This window comes from Antechinus flavipes, chromosome 6 (assembly GCF_016432865.1).
Source record: "Antechinus flavipes isolate AdamAnt ecotype Samford, QLD, Australia chromosome 6, AdamAnt_v2, whole genome shotgun sequence".
NCBI classification, from domain to species: Eukaryota; Metazoa; Chordata; class Mammalia; order Dasyuromorphia; family Dasyuridae; genus Antechinus; species Antechinus flavipes.
This window is the reverse complement of record NC_067403.1, coordinates 171683262-171700723: the sequence shown is the minus strand read 5'-3', so window position 1 is coordinate 171700723 and position 17462 is coordinate 171683262. Positions and strand designations below refer to the sequence as shown.

At 32.7% G+C, this 17462-nt stretch overlaps 1 protein-coding gene across 1 annotated transcript in view; it reads left to right on the top strand.

Annotated features, from left to right (window-relative positions):
* Positions 1 to 17462, top strand: part of HSPA4L (heat shock protein family A (Hsp70) member 4 like) — a 72989-nt gene that overhangs the window by 17185 nt on the left and 38342 nt on the right. Inside the window, exons 3-10 of the mRNA XM_051966505.1 lie at positions 160 to 217; positions 2202 to 2342; positions 3474 to 3596; positions 8745 to 8844; positions 9237 to 9370; positions 15089 to 15333; positions 15469 to 15545; positions 16917 to 17068. Coding sequence (XP_051822465.1) covers positions 160 to 217; positions 2202 to 2342; positions 3474 to 3596; positions 8745 to 8844; positions 9237 to 9370; positions 15089 to 15333; positions 15469 to 15545; positions 16917 to 17068 — 1030 coding nt within the window. The remainder of the gene's footprint in view (positions 1 to 159; positions 218 to 2201; positions 2343 to 3473; positions 3597 to 8744; positions 8845 to 9236; positions 9371 to 15088; positions 15334 to 15468; positions 15546 to 16916; positions 17069 to 17462) is intronic.

Here is a 17462-nt window from a genome sequence, read left to right as displayed (position 1 = left end):
TATTAATCCTTAAAGAGTTGATTTTTATAGTCACATGCATAAGAATAAATTACAAACATACTAGAAAATTTATTTTGGTTTTTTTTTAACCTGTTAACCCTCTTTCCCTCCAGAGTTATCATTACTTTTAGTAGAATCTGACTATTTATTCTTTTCTAGGGCTTGTATATCTTTAGGATCCAAAACTCGAACCATTGGGAATGCAGCCAAAAGTCAGGTAAATTAAATTTAATCTTGGTGGTTGCTTAGAATCATAAATTTTGGATTAAATATGCCATAATACAAATTATAGAAAAATCTTAGATTAAGAAGGGGGAATCCTTATTAATCATACTCAGTAGGAAAAGGAGGGAAAAAAGGTATGCATAAAACAAAATCTATAATTATAATTTTGTGTTACATTTGGTTTTTGGCCATAATATTTTAATTCTTATTTGTATTTTGTACACATTCCTTCCAAAAAACCTTGAGCTTGAATAAAGCATAAACATAACCTGAAGCTACTGTTAACCTAGAAATTTTTCTATAGAATTTCTATAGAAATAGATTTATGGTCTGATAACATTATTATTATAATTATATTATTATAACATTAGTCAAAATAGTTCACAATTATTTTTCCAAAATAATTGTGTTGTGATGCTGGTAATGTATGTTAAAACATAATTAAATGTTAAGATTTATGTATTTTATGTAAGACCATATCTGCATACCTAAAAGAGTATCCTGACAAGAAATTCTCATCTATGGGGAGAATATTAGGAAAAAGTAAAAAAAAATTAGAGAATCTTTATAAGAGATGAAAATAATTGAAGCTGTCACTAATTTATGTAGAATGTATTTTTTAACATTTTTGAGTTGTGTATGTTCACCAATAATAAAACATTTTGTATTTTAGTTATTATAACTGATTTTCCTTTCAACTTTATTTTTTTCAGTTTTGATATCTCTTGAATTCTTTTGAATTTTAATGTGTACCTGCCTGAATCTTTTTTTCCCTTTCTCTATCACCAATATAACTTTATTAGCCTAAAGCTCTACTTATATTTGTAGGTAATTTCTGTTTAAATATTTTTCTCTCCCTTTCTTTCCTTGTATCTCTAACCATTTGGGAGGGTGGGGGGAGGAGGTAGTTTCAATAAATTTGTTTTCTGCAAATACTTCAATTTGGATGAAAATTAGGCTCACTCTCAGTTCCATTTCAGAATTGGACTATGAGCTCACCCAACTCTAATGCGTGTGGGCATGATAGTTTGACTAAATTTCTGGATACATCACAGAATTCTTACACTTTCTGAGGAAAACAGTCATGTCATCTTTACTAAATAGCAGGCTGACTTGACATTGGACAAAATAACATTATTCTAGCCATGTAATGATAAATTGTATTTAGAAACCAAAGTTCATCCTTTTTAGATTTGAAAGTTATGGCTGTTTTCTTTGAAAATTATTGCAATTTGTACTTTGATTTGTTACTCAATTTTTTTTTAAAGTCTGGTGCATCCCCCATAAGAAATATATTTAGTTAAAAGAAATCTGACTTCCAGAAAGTCTCATGGGTCATAGATGTAGGATTTGATGCTCTCTTAGTGGGACCTTAGAAGTTAGGAATTATGTGCAGAACATGAGAAGCTTAATCATAAGTTGAATCTTGCTTTGAGGGAATATAGAATTTAGCAAAGATTGGAGAGGTGTGCTTGTGGGAATAGACAGAACCAACCTGTGGATTTCTTAGTTTAATGACCACAGGTCTAATTTAAGAATCTGAATTGTTCCAAGGTCATTGAGATTGTTATTTAGTCATGGATCTGGTAAGTCAGTAGGATCCAAGTCCCTCCAGGTCTGGTACTTTATTCACTTTCCCAAACATTGCTTTTTATAAGTAATAAAAGAAGATGAGAAATAACTGACAAGAGGTATTGATATGTAGATTATTATCCTTCCTTATAAAAAATACATTTATTTTGAACTTTTTCTATATCTTAGCAAAGTAAGGAGCAAAAGCTTTAAAAGAATTGTGGGAAGAAAAAATATTTGCACCATTGATAATTCAGTTGTTTGAGAATTGATATTAAGTATGTATTTTATGTATGTTTTATCTTAAAATTTAGATATGCAGGAAATACAGGTTTTGTTTTTTACTTGTAAAGGGCAAAGGTCTGGTGATATACTTTGATTAATAAAAATATATTTTTTAACAGATTGTTACAAATGTAAGAAATACATTACATGGCTTCAAAAAACTTCATGGACGGTCTTTTGATGATCCCATTGTGCAAACTGAAAGGGTTAAGCTTCCTTATGAACTTCAGAAAATGCCAAATGGAAGTACAGGAGTTAAGGTACCTATCCAATACAATAACTTGATAGAATCAATAATTAAAAAATCCAACTATGAGCATGTCGTTTTGCTTAGTCACATTTTCTTGGCAGCTAAAATAGTTTCACCTAGATTTCAGTTCCTTTCTATTCAAGTGGTAAAAAAGTGTATCAACATTTTTTTGTATCAAGTTTTTGAGAAGACAAAAATATTTGATTATTTTACTTAATTTGATAATAAAACTGACTCTTAGAAATTGCAGAGGGGTAGGGAGAATTCGAGCTATTGCTAATTATGGAAAGGACCAAACTGGTTTGAGGTTTGTATTTGAAAAAAAAAATTTGTAATTATTGCAGAAATATTTTGAGATATGTTAAAGATATTAAATAAAGGAAACATTTTTGAATGGCATCTATTTACATATATATATATATATACATATATACATATTTTTGTTTTGTTTTGTTTTTGTTTCTGTTTTTGCAGAGGCAATTGGGGTTAAATGACTTGTTCCAGGGTCACATAGCTAGGAAGTGTTAAGTGTCTAAGGTCAGATTTGAACTCAGGTCCTCCTGACTTCAGGGCTGGTACTACTGTTAAGATTTTTTAAAAGCAAGCATAAGTGTTTACTTTGCTAAAAAAAAAGAAAAAGAAAAAGAAAGAAAGAAAAGAAAAAAAAGAAACTTTTATGTTCAAAGCTATTGTACATGTAAGTTATTTATGTTATCAGAATGTAACCTTGAGACTAAAATACCTTCTCTTTGCTCCTTTTAAACTAAGATTTAGTTTTTTGTATTTTGCTTAATTTTTTATTGAAATTCATATTATAAATGAATATTTTATGAGGAAAAGTACTCTGAAATCATGCAGATATAGTAAATTTAGCTAAAACTAGTCTAGTAGAGAGTTTATATTTACATTTTTCTTGCCTTTATTGTTAAAAAATAAAAGCAACTTCTTGTGAAAGTGGAGGAAAAAATAAGGAATGAATAACACGTTTTAAAAAGTCATTTTTGTTGAAATGAATATTTTAAAGATTGTTTTTGTATTTCAAGATAGCTTATTCATTTATTTTTAAATTTTCTGGAATTAACTTGATAGCTTCATTAAATATTTATTTGTTTTGTTCACTGACATTTTCCTTTGTTTTCAGGTACGGTACCTAGAAGAAGATAGGCCTTTTGCAATCGAGCAGGTCACTGGAATGCTATTGGCCAAACTTAAAGAGACTTCAGAAAATGCTTTGAAGAAGCCTGTGGCAGATTGTGTGATTTCAGTAAGTTTACTTTGATCAAATCAACACCATTCTTGGATTGTTGTAAGGTTCCAATGAGATAACTTATGTAAAGTGCTAGTTTTATTTAATATTACTTTTTATTGTATTAGTGTCCTATATGTTCTATATTGTAAGGATCTGATTCTTTTTTCTTTCTGTTTTCATTTTTTATTCATTTCTGCTAAATTCAATTAACGTCTTTTTTCAACATGAGAAGAGCTGGAATGTAAGAATATCTTGAAGGAACAAGCTGTGTCCATTAAAGTAGAACATTTCTTTTTTTGTTCATGAGGCAAAGAAAATAGAGATACAATGAAATTTTTTATTTCAAAATAAAATGGTGATAAAAAAATTTTTTTCCATTGGGTTATGTGTCTGATCCTTCTTGTGTTAAGAAAAGGAAAAAAAAAATTCATTTTTGTTATAGCTTAAAATTTTTCAACTTGTCGGTTACAATTAGCCAGTAGATATTGGTGATTTTAGTGGCTGAATTCCCAAGAGTACATTCAGTATAACCACCACCCTTTTCTGAAACCTTTACACCACCAGGTGTCCCTAAACCATTCGCCCCAGAAGTTATCAGCAAAAGTGAGTTTATCTTTCTTTTTTAAAGTGGGAGATGATATGCAAGAGAAATTGGGATTTTCATAAAATATACCCATTGAAACATTAATTCTGTACTCTTTTTAGAAGTTGGATCACTTTGTAATATATAGGCTATCATGATCATTATGGCATGCCTCCTATGCTGAATTCCTTTTAAAGAAAATCTGAGATGTCAGAAAATTTCATTTATGCTTTAGAGACAAGGTGCTTTTTGAAGCAGATTTATTGAATGCTTATTCTACTATCGTATTTTTTTTTTTCTGTTAAGTACCTGACTTCCTTCCTGAGAGTACCTGACTCATTAGGAAAACCTTGTTCTAAAAGAATCATAATATGTTCAGTAAAAAGAGGGTTGGATGTAGGCAAGGTGCTATGGTTCAAGCCCTGGCTGGGGAAGTCACTTTACTTGGAGTCTCAGTTGTTTCTACTATAAAATGGGTGGAATTAGATGACCTTCAAGTTTCCTTCTGTTTCTGTCTGGTTCTATGATAAGTCCTTCAGAGTAGGGGTGGGGAGATACTGGTTCCATTTATCATTGCAGCCCAATTTAAGAGTTCAGTACCATATACACAGCAGATAGATTATAGGAGATATATCTTCATGATTATGCCATTCTGCCAAATGGTTTTCTATTTTCTGATTTAGAGACTTGTGTGCAGTTGGAGGTGCTGGGAGCCAATATCAGTCTTGCATCAGTACCCCAGATTTTTTGGGAGGGAACCAAAATCCATAAAGGGGTGGGTGGTGAGGCCTTGATTGGAACAGGGGAGAATGCCAGGAAGAGCCCACTTCCATCCTTGTGCTCACAGGGCAGAGCAAGTAGCTTCACCTTTCTGTATTTTCCCAGCACTGTCCTAGAGCTTGGTAACTTAATAAAAATCTGTCACAAGAGGCAGCTAGATAGATGGCACAGTGAAAAAGCATCAGCCCTAAAGTCAGGAGGACCTGAGTTCAAATCTGGTCTCAGACACTTAACACTTCCTAGCTATGGGACCCTGTGTAAGTCACCCTTAATTGCCTGGCATAAAATAAGTAAATGAAGGAATGAATGAATGAATGTCCCTCACAATGGGAATATGCTCTTTCCTGTTTGGAGATGATGATGAAACTGAGAGTCTCTGGGAGGTCGAGTGCTTTGTCCAAGATCATGCAGGGTGTTAACTGTTCAGGGATGGTCTTGTGTTATAAAAGGCCGGTCCTAAACACTCTCAAAGATGTTGTTTCTTTTCCTTCACTGTACTTGAGAATGAGAACAAATAGTCAGCCCAGCAGCTCAGCCTCTTCTTTTCTTTAGACAGAAAAGGCTCAGGAGGAAAGGGCTACAAGAGAAATCACTCCAGGGGCTATTTCATTTTCTCACAGGATAGCTAGTTTCTTTTCAAAGAAGTTTAGTCACTAGCTTTAGTGCCTTTAAATCAGAGCTTTCCTAAATAACTATGATTTTGTTTGCTCTTATTTTATTGAAATGCTTCTCAAATTTTGTGGCTTACTAAGAATGTTTACTTTTTTAAAGAAAGGATGTGTTGTCACTTAAATAGTGTCCCTACTCTTGTGCAATAATACTTAACTACTAAGGCTCAGAAATCATGGCAGTACTAAAATATTTTCTCTTTCATTAGGAGAATAGGTGTTAAGCAGAACCAGGAGATCATTATATACCTCAACAACGATACTATTTGAGGATGTATTCTAATGGAAGTGGGAAATCTTCAATAAACAGAGCTAATTCAGTTTCAATTGATCAATGATGGACAGAAGCAGCTACACCCAAAGAATGAACACTGGGAGATGAATATAAACTGCTTACATTTTTGTTTTTCTTCCCGGATTATTTATACCTTCTGAATCCAATTTTCCCTGTGCAACAAGAAAACTGTTCGGTTCTGCACACATATATTGTATCTAGGATATACGGTAACCTATTTAACATGTAAAGGACTGCTTGCCATCTAGGGGAGGGGGTGAAGGGAGGGAGGGGAAAAATCTGAACAGAAGCGAGTGCAAGGGATAATGTTGTAAAAAAATTACCCAGGCATGGGTTCTGTCAATAAAAAGTTATTAAAATATATATATAGATATATATAAATATATTTACATATATCTATATATAAACATATATATTTATATATATGTTTATATATAGATATATATATATATCTAGGGCCTGTTAGCAATTTTCTTTAGTGAAGACTGGAATGTAATATTAAACCTTTATCCACAAAATTCTAACACCTATTCTCCTTTTTTTTTTTTTTTAAATAACTTTTTATTGACAGAACCCATGCCAGGGTAATTTTTTTTACAACATTATCCCTTGTACTCACTTCTGTTCCTATTTTTCCCCTCCCTCCACCCCCTCCCCCAGATGGCAGTCTTATATATGTTGAATATGTCACCGTATATCCTAAATACAATATATGTGTGCAGAACTGAAGTTCTCTTGTTGCACAGGAAGAATTGGATTCAGAAGGTAAAAAATAACCCGGAAGAAAAACAAAAATGCACAGTTTACATTCATTTCCCAGTGTTCTTTCTTTGGGTGTGGCTGCTTCTGTCCATCCTTGATCAATTGAAACTGAGTTAGATCTCTTTGTCGAAGAAATCCATTTCCATCAGAATACATCCTCATACAGTATCGTTGTTGAGGTATATAATGATCTCCTGGTTCTGCTCATTTCACTTAGCATCAGTTCATGTAAGTCTCTCCAAGCCTCCCTGTATTCATCCTGCTGGTCATTTTTTACAGAACAATAATATTCTATAACATTCATATATCACAATTTACCCAACCATTCTCCAATTAATGGGCATCATTCATTTTCTAGTTTCTAACCACTACAAACAGAGCTGCCACAAACATTTTGACATATACAGGTCGCTTTCCCTTTAGTATCTCTTTGGGGTATAAGCCCAGTAGAAACACTATTGGATCAAAGGGTATGCACAGTTTGATAACTTTTTGAGCATAGTTCCAAATTGCTCTCCAGAATGGCTGGATGTATTCACAATTCCACCAACAGTGTATCAGTGTCCCAGTTTTCCCACATCCCCTCCAACATTCCGCATTACCTTTCCCTGTCATTCTAGCCAATCTGACAGGTGTGTGGTGGTATCTCAGAATTGTCTTAATTTGCATTTCTCTAATTAATAATGACTTGGAGCATATTTTCATATGGCTACTAATAGTTTCAATTTCTTCGTCTGAGAATTGTCTGTTCATATCCTTTGACCATTTATCAATTGAAGAATGGCTTGATTTCTTATAGAGTCAGTTCTCTATATATTTTGGAAATGACAGGCCCTAGATATTTTAACACCATAGTGTTCTAGCTTCATATGAGAATTCGTGGACATGTACCTCATATTAATTTAAATTAACTGATAGATTCACATCAAAATACTGAGTAGATCTACTTTTAAGTAAATACAAAAATAAAAAGTGGATTTCCAAAATATAATAATAAAATATAAACATATTAAACTGTTTACTTTTTATAAATTAGTTCCTTGAAGGTATTTGTAAAATGTCATTTATTAAATCTGAATTTTCAGTGGTGCTTATTATTTAGCAAAATTCATTGATAATTGAATAGATCAGAGAGTTCTAATTTTCAGGGTTAGGGTAGGGTTTGCCATTTAAATTAAATTTTAAAATATTTTATTGTATTATTAGAAACCAACAGCAATAAGAAATATAATTTTTAAAAATAAAATTATAAACTTCACACTTATTTTATGCAAAACATATTTATGTATTAGCCATGAAAAGCAAGAAATAAAAATTTTTTTAAAGTATACTTTTGTCTTTGCTTAGTTCATCTGTTCTATCTCTGGAGGTGGATAGCATAGTTCTTCATGGGTCCTTTGGAAATGTCTTAGATAATTGTATTGAACTTAGTAAAGATTTTTATACTTTATTGTCATTATAATATTGCTGTGTTACACACTTATTTTTAAGAAAATTAGAATATTCAAATCTAAATGGTAAAATGGATAGAACTCAGACCTCAAGAAGACCTCAGTTCAGATTTGCCTTCAGACAATTGCTAACTCTAATCCTAAGCAAGTCACTTAATCTTATTTGCCTCAGTTTCTGCATTTGTAAAATATGAATAATAATGCCCACTTCCCAGCTTTATTGTGAGGATCAAATGAGATAATTTTAAGGAACTTTAGTACGATGTCTGCATTATATAGTAAGGACTATATCATTATTATTAATTTAAATAAGATACTTAGCGATATTTTTCACTCTTTAGCTCCTTTGGACCTTGTTTGATGTGTTATGTTTGTTTGGAAATTAAATCACACTTATGTTCTGTTTTTGAGTTCTATCCAAATCATAGAATGTACATTTCACAATTTTAACAAGATTTGATTATTTCTTTTTTCTCATTTAATGAGTCTCAGTGGATTCTTGATGTTGCCTTAAATTTTGTATAATCACCTTACTTAATTTTGCCCTTTTCATAATTGGAACCTTAAAGTTAAATTATGTTATATAGAACTATTTAACTTAACTCACTGTTTCTCAAATGCTAGATTCCTAGTTTCTTCACTGATGCTGAGAGAAGGTCCGTGATGGCAGCTGCACAAGTTGCTGGCTTAAATTGTTTAAGGCTGATGAACGAAACCACTGCAGGTAAATGCTCACTAGCAAAAATGTGCTGTTGATTTTTTTTTTCTAGTGAATGCAATGGATTTCATTAGCCTTCAAACTTATTCTGATGTGCTCATTTTGTAAGGATTTTAGTTTGGAAGTGGTTAACTCTTAGTTTAAGCAGAAGGCTTTTGGAAGCCTCAATAAGTTTTTTTTTTTTTTTTTGGTTTGTTTTTAATGTTAAGATGTGCATTGGTCAAAATGTAGAATGAAAGGGAAATAAGTTGGCAGATAACCAAAAATAAAATAAATTCATTCTCTTCATAAATAATAATGTTTTCTTATTGCATTAAACTTTAAATAAAATAATTTAGTGGTAATTGATCTCCAAAATGGCTGAAATCATAGGAATTTTTTTGTTGTTATTTTTACAGTTGCATTAGCATATGGAATTTATAAGCAAGATCTTCCACCTTTAGAGGAGAAACCAAGAAATGTAGTATTTATTGATATGGGGCATTCTGCCTACCAAGTCTCAGTTTGTGCTTTTAACAAGGGAAAACTTAAGGTAAGTAAAAAATTTTCTATATTTGACTATTAATCTCTTACTAAAAAAAATTCATGTAATTGGTTTAATAAAGGTAATGTATAGGTAAAGAATTCTTATGCATTTACTCCAAAGTGGAACCTGTTAAATACTGGGTGCAGATGCAGGTGATTCAGGCTTGCCTTCTAGGAGCTTACATTCAAGTATGGAAACATAGCACATAAAGACAAGGGAATTAAGATGATACAAAAACTAGGGAAGGTCAAGTAGGGATGAGAATGACTTGATTTCTGATATGCCAGGTAGAGGATTCATCCCTCAGAACCTAGTACTCCAGAGCCAGACTCCAAAGTTGATGCCAACTGTGACGTAGGCATCAATAGCGATAGGAAGTAGTTTTCTAATAGGATAAAATAATAGAGTGCCTTGTTGTAATAAGATTAGGAAGTGGACTTGTAATTTCACTGATAGAGAATTTCTAGAGGAGGAAACTTCTTGGCCAGTGCAGGTGTGCACTTCCTCTGTAACTTGTGGTGTTAGGGAATAGCTTAGGCCACTGAGGGGTCAAACCACTGGATGATATTCACAAAATCTGGAGATGTTGGAAATCTGAAATGAAGCAAATTCTTTTGAATTTGAAGATGAGTTTCCTATATCCTGCCTTAAAACTAGACCGTTAGGCCTTTATTGGCATAAGGAGCTCCTACCAGTCAAGATGTTTCTTTGCTAGGGCAAGTTAGAGTCTTCTCTGCTATATATAGATTTCCTATTGATCCAAGTAGAAACCTAAACCCAAATGGGTTTTTTTGTTTGTTTGTTTGTTTTTTAGATTCAGGGTTTACTCTATCCACTGGTGCCCTGTTACTTTTCCTTTAATACATTTAATATTTATTTCTGGAAACGTTTTGGGTAGGAGTTAATGAATACCATTTTCTGATGTCTTTATCTTACATTTTTATACATTATAATTTATGTAGTTTTGCTGTGCTCAGGCTTAGGCTTTCTCACATGCCAAAAACATTTCTTTGGAAAGTACTTCAAGTCAGACAAGAAGCATTTATCTAGCAGCATTTATCAAATACTTAATATGTGCCAGGTACTGCACTGTGCTTTGGATTGGAAATGCAAAATAAGGCCAAAACAGTTCTTGCCCTGGGAGTATGTTCACTCTTAACAGAAGAAACAATTTTTACTGCATCCATTTAGATGAGCAATCTAAAAGCTTAAGTTCCTGGCTATCTCCTCACTCTACTTTGTTGCCATGCTGTTGTCTGCTGTGTCTTTATCCCTACCTGTATTTTTTACTTTTCAGTACTTGGCTACTTTATTTTTACCTGAGTTTTAACAAATCTTGAATAAAATGAATATTTTCACTTGGTGAAGAGGCCAAGAGAATTTGTATATGAAACTGAATCTTTTATATAGACCCTCCTTTTTTTTTAAGTGTATTACAAATTCAAATGTAACTTTTTCAAATATTTTTTTCCAGTTAGATGTAAATATATTTTTGACATTCATTTTTTAAAATTTTTGACTTTTGAAAGTTTTAAAAAGAATGTTCAGTCTGCATTCAAATTCCCATCAGCTCATTCTCTGGAGTTGGATAATATGTTTCATTACAACATGAAACTTTTAAAGTTCTCTTGCTTATGAGCCCTTCTGGGTTTCTGTTCTCTTATCTTTTTGCAAGATGGAGTAGAGAAGGAGGATGAGGAGAACAAATTGTAACTTCTCTCCCTCTTGCTTAAACTCCTCTTTTTTCTCCCTCCTCCTTTGCCATTCTCATGTGTCTATTGTTTTCATTATTGCTAGATAGAAAGTTGCTTCTCTGGCACTAAATATTTTTGTGTTATTCTCATCACCATCCATTCCCATCTCAGAGCTCTTTTAGAAATTTAATTCTGCCAGAAAGGAGGTTGCATACCAGATTAATACAGTAAAACCTTACTTAGTAAGATTATCTTGAATTTGAAAGGTTTCTTTGACTTTTGTCAAAAGGTAGTTTTTTTGTGTGTGTGTACTACATTATACATTTAATTGAAAAAGACATGAGAATAAGGACTTGCTTTTTGAAACCTAGTTTTTGTACCTTTTTTTAAAACTTAAGATAAATTATTTGTCTTTTTCAAGTATTCTTGAAAACAGATTTTTTCCTTAATATTTTATTTTTACAAATATATGTAAAAATACGGTTTTCAGAATTCATTTTTGTAAAATTTACTATTCCAAATTTTTGTCCTTCTCTCCTCCCTCCCTATTTTAGCAAGCAATCTGATATAGGTTAAATATATATGTCCAGTTTTTTAAAACATATTTCTATATTTGTCATCTTGTGTTTGGAAAAAAAAAAAAAAAAAGACCAAAAGGGGAAAAGTCCCAAGAAAAGAAAAGAAAAAAGTTGAAATACTATGTTTTGATCCACATTTAGTCTTTATAGTTCCCCCTCTGGATGTGGATGGCATTTTCTGTCCCAAGTCTATTAGAATTTCCTTGAATCACTGCATTATTGAGAAGAGTCTAATCCACCACAGTTGATCCTTACATAATCTTGTTACTGAATACAGTGTTCTCCTGGTTCTGCTGACTTAACTCAGTATCAATTCATGTAAGTCTTTGCAGAAAATTTTCCTTAAAAATTGTAATTCTTATTATGAGAAAAACCATTTGCATACATTCTTTAGCATCAGTAATAGATGAATTTTAAAATGGTCTGTGTCCATCTAGAGACCCCTACAACAATTTATCTCATTTGTTATCTTTACTCAGAGTAGTTTTGATCTGTATAGAAAATGTAGTGAAAGTGACAGTGGTGTGAACTTTTGAATCTCATGAATCAAAAGAATAGATTTAAAACTGGTATCTAGACATGTAGAATGTCATCATTTTTCCCCTCCCATTTTTTTATTATGAAGTTAATAAACATTTATTTAACACGAACTTTTCTATGCACAAAGAACTGGAAAAAAAGTTATATATGAAACTGTATCTCTTAGATTTTTTTTTTTAAGAATCTATTTAGCTTAAACAGAATAATATTACCATTCCCGTACTTGTCTGTATCCTCTTTGAACTCTTCTATGTATATCTTCCTCCCCATCACCACTTTCCTCATATGGCTTAGCCTTCTTCCAAGTGAAAGCTTTCCTGAATGACAAATATCTACATCAGCTATGTCTGAAAATAATCCATGTCTGAGCAGAGGTAGGGAAGCCTGTTTTACATCAACCTACTGAGCCTAGATTGCCCCATGTTAATCAGTTCTGAAGCCTTGTTTTTAATCTTTTGATGCTTTTATTGTAGTCACTGTATAAATTGTTTTCCTGATTTTGTGTTCTCTTTGCTTTGATTAGTTATAGAAATCTTAACAGGTTTTTCTTATTTCTAATGGTGCTGTAAGATTGTATCACATTTTTTATACCATAAACCATTCCCCAATTTGACAATCATTCCCCTTTGTTTCCATTTACTACAATAAAAAATACTTATGGATACTTTTCCATTTTTGATCTCTTTGATTTATATACCTACTGATTGTATTGTGGGGTTGAAGGTTCATAATGCATAGATATTGGAGAGATAATTCTGCTGTTTCCAGATTGTTTATGCTTATTTACAGTTCCATTAGCAGTGCCCCTTGCTTGTCCAGTCAGAGCCTCTACAACAATTTCTCTCATTTGTCATCTTTGCCCAGAGTTATTTTGATTTGCATTTTTCTTGATTTGGTTCATTTATTGAAAAGCTGCTGGTCTGTGAGAAGTAATTTCTTTCTTCCTCTAATTGTTTTTATGATATGTTTATTCTTTTGAAATTTATATGATATAAAAATTTTGTCTGAGTCAATTTTTTTTTTCAGAGATTTTCTGTAGTTTTTTGTTGGTGAGTCTTTACTACCCTATTGAGCAGTCTTTGTGCTACTTATATTAATTTTCCTCTGTATGTTTTGTTCCTAATCTGTTCCACTGATTAGCTTTTTTATATTTTAATCTATGCCAAAAAGCTTTTAGAAAAATAAATTTTTGTTAGTATCTTGTATTTAGCTCAACTAAATTTTCTCCTTTATTCCTTCTTTTTGCTCACTCAGATAAATACCTTTTATAACAATTTTTTATAAAGAGGAAAAAATCTGCAAAATGATTAATATATTTTAAAATATGCTATCATTAGATATCATATTCCACATTCATGGTCTCTACTTACGCAAAAGCATTTGGGGCAAGAAAGTTTCTTCTTGGGACCGCTAGATGGCGCGGTGGATAGAGCACCGGCCCTGAAGTTGGAGGACCTGAGTTCAAATCTGACCTCAGACAATTAACACTTTCTAGCTGTGTGACCCCGGGCAAGTCATTTAATCCAAATTGTCTCAGCAAAAAAAAAAAGAAAGAAAGAAAGAAAAAAGAAACAGTATCTTCTTGTTCTGTTCTTTGGAGCTAATTTTTCTTACTAATTTTTCAGAATTTGTTCGGTTGTTTGGTGTGATAGTTATTTCCAGTTATGTTACTGTAATCATTGTACATGTTTTCTTCGTTCTGCAGAGTTCATATAAGTCAAGTCTCTTATAGCATAATGATATCCCATTCTATTTATGTACCATAATTTGACTTCTCAATCCATAGGCATCTACTTTTTTCCTGTTCTTTTCTACAATAAAAAGTGCTGTTGTAAATATTTTGGCACATATTTGGAGCCATTCTTTTTGTCAGTGACCTCTTTGTGGTATATGCTTTGCTGTAGAATCTCTCAGGGCAGGTAAATGACATGGCAAACAGAATGCTAGGCCTGGAGTGAGGGAAAAGGCATGAGTTCAAGCCTGACCTCAGGCACTTATAAACTGTGTGACCCTGAGCAAGTCACTTAACCCTTTTTACTTTAGTGTTTTCTCATCTATAAAAAGAGCTCAAAAGGGAAGTGGCACACTGCTCCAAGTATCTTTGTCAAGAACACCTCAAATGGAGTCATGAAGGAGGAGTTGGTCACAGTAACAGAAGGATCTCTGGATCAAAGAGTGTTGATTTTAGTGGATTTATTTACATAATTATAAATTGCTTTCCAGAATAGATGTACTAATACCCAGCTCTACCAACAACGAATTAGTGTCCTGTCTTTCCAGAGCTCATCCAACATTGACCATTTCCATCTCTTTTGTTATCTTTGCTTAGTGAGGTGATTTTGATTTTGATTAATTTAATTTTGATTAGCATATCTCTTTTTATGAGAAATTTTGATTCATATCCTTTGACCACTATTAGAAAAATGGCTTTTGATCTGTGACTCTTAGATACCAAATCCTTATTTGAGGAATTTGATTTAAAGATGTTTTTTTTTTTTACCCAGGGGACTGTATGCCTTATCCTGGGATGCATTAATTTTGTTCTTGTTAGAAATTTTATGTAGTCAGAATTATCTCTCCAGTAATAAATTTTGTTTCTTGTATGGTTAAAAATTCATCTTTTATGTGAAATATATGTGATATCTACTAGCATTTTTTATAGTATCTTTAATGCAAATTGTATATTTATTATGGAATATGGTGTAAGATGTTGATCTAAGCCTAATATCTTATTTTCATATACTTTTATTTATACACATATGTGTGTATGTTTTTGTGTGTATATCTACATACATAGCTGCTTTGAGAACATTTGTAAAGTATTTTTAAATGATAAATACTGTTCTTTACATGGCAAATACAATCAAAGCTACTTGAATTTACATTTAATTTTTTTCTTTTAAATTAACCAGGTCTTGGCTACTACTTTTGATCCATATCTGGGTGGCAGGAACTTTGATGATGCTTTAGTAGATTACTTCTGTGACGAGTTCAAGGCAAAGTATAAACTGAATGTGAAAGATAATTCTCGAGCCTTGTTGCGCTTATACCAGGAATGTGAAAAACTAAAGAAACTGATGAGTGCTAATGCATCTGATCTTCCACTGAACATTGAGTGTTTCATGAATGACCTTGATGTTTCTAGTAAAATGAACAGGTACTTTTCAAAGTATTTGCTAATTTGATGTTTAGGTCACATATGATTTCTTCATTCTAAAACTGTAGAATACCGTATCCTTACTCTTTTTTTAAAAATTCTTTTATTTTTGCCTAAATACTTTTTTTTTTACAGGGGTCAATTTGAACAGCTTTCTGTTTCTCTCTTGGCCAGAGTGGAACCACCTTTAAAAGCTGTAATGGAACAAGCAAGTAAGTTGGAAATATTCTGATTGTCATGTTATAATTCGTCTTATTATAGTTATAGTGTGGGTACTTGTGGGTAGAAGTAGGAGAAATGTTACTATGTGATGAAAATTTGGTAGATTTCTATTCCTTCTAAGGAGAGTAGTGGGGAGTGGGATAGGCCAGACTGTGATTCAATTTTCTATTCCATGAAAGTAAATGATAATGTCTGAGAGCATTATTTCATAGTAAATAATTTTAATGGTTTTGGTAACAAATCAGCATTACAAAGACTTGACATTTGTGTATTAAAACGAATGTTTTTTCTAATTGTTGTTTGAAAATAATATTAAAAAGAACTTCTATGGTCACTAACCATCAATCTTTATTTTAAAACATTTATGATTTTTTTTCAAATAAAATTATCGTTCCCTTCAAAGCCAGACATCCAAAATAGTTTATATGTACATGTAACATTTTTTTAGTTGAGAAAAAAATTAGTTTTAAATGGTGGTCTCTCCTCCCCTCATCTAGTCCCCTCTAGTCCAACTACAAATCAGAATTTGAACAATGACTCTTCCTTTGTTGCCACCTTTTATTCACAGTGCTTTTCTGTCACAGGGCCCCTAATTGTCATGACTAAAATAAAATCTATTTGCATTTTGGTTGTATGATATTACAGGTCTTCTGATTCATCATTGTCTGTGAGTACATAAGTAAGTTGCCTGTAGATTGGGTTTAGCATAACTGTCTTCAAGAAGTGACCTGACCTCTCCAAGGTTTTATAATAGCAAATTGTGACTTTTCTTATTGGGGTCAGGTCTGTTTTCTTTCTAATCCTTTTTAAATCCCAGACAATTTTTTTTTAAATAACTTTTTATTGACAGAACTCATGCCAGGGTAATTTTTTACAGCATTATCCCTTGCACTCACTTCTGTTCCGATTTTTCTCCTCTCTCCCTTCACCTCCTCCCCCAGATGGCAAGCAGTCCTTTACATATAAATAGGTTACAGTATATCCTAGATACAATATATGTGTGCAGAACTGAACAGTTTTCTTGTTGCACAGGGAGAATTGGATTCAGAAGGTATAAATAACCAGGGAAGAAAAACAAAAATGCAGGCAGTTTATATTCATTTCCCAGTGTTCTTTCTTTGGGTATAGCTGCTTCTGCCAGACAATGTCTTTGTGTCCACATTTCTGGTTTAGACATTTGACACCTTTATTCCTCTTTGGTCTTTGTCTACCAGATCATTTGTGTATTTTTAAAGAATAATTTGTTGCCAACTGATGCATACATGTAGATACATACACACATATTATTTGCCTTTATATGCTAGAAAAAATATTTTAAGGTGATGAGAATCTAACCAAAAAAATTTTCTTTTCTTTTCTAGACTTGAGCCGTGACGAGATAAATAGTATAGAAATTGTGGGAGGTGCGACTCGAATCCCTGCAGTGAAGGAGCAGATCACCAAGTTCTTTCTTAAAGATATAAGCACCACCTTAAATGCTGATGAAGCTGTTGCAAGAGGATGTGCATTGCAGGTATAGGGGCTTGGAGCTGGGGCCTTTTCTATTATTTCTGGTAAAATTGGTATTAGTCTTGTCTCGCTCCCTGCAGTGCTGGCTTAGTAGATCTTGGCTTGAAACTAGAGACCCAAGTTCACCCGTGCCATTATGGGCATATCACCCTATCTGAACTTCATTTACTGATCTGTAAAATGGGACTAATATCTGCATGACTTGTTTCAGGGAGTTGATGTGATGTGAATAAGGTACTTTGTAAACCTTGAAAAGCCTAGAGATGAATGTTTTTATTGGTCCCAGGATACTGCTTGCTGAAGGGCACTTCAGGGTTTGCAAATAGGTACCAATCTACTGGGCCTGGAAGCGTGCCTGTGGACAGATGTTCTCTGTGAGTGGATGTCTGTCTGTGTAT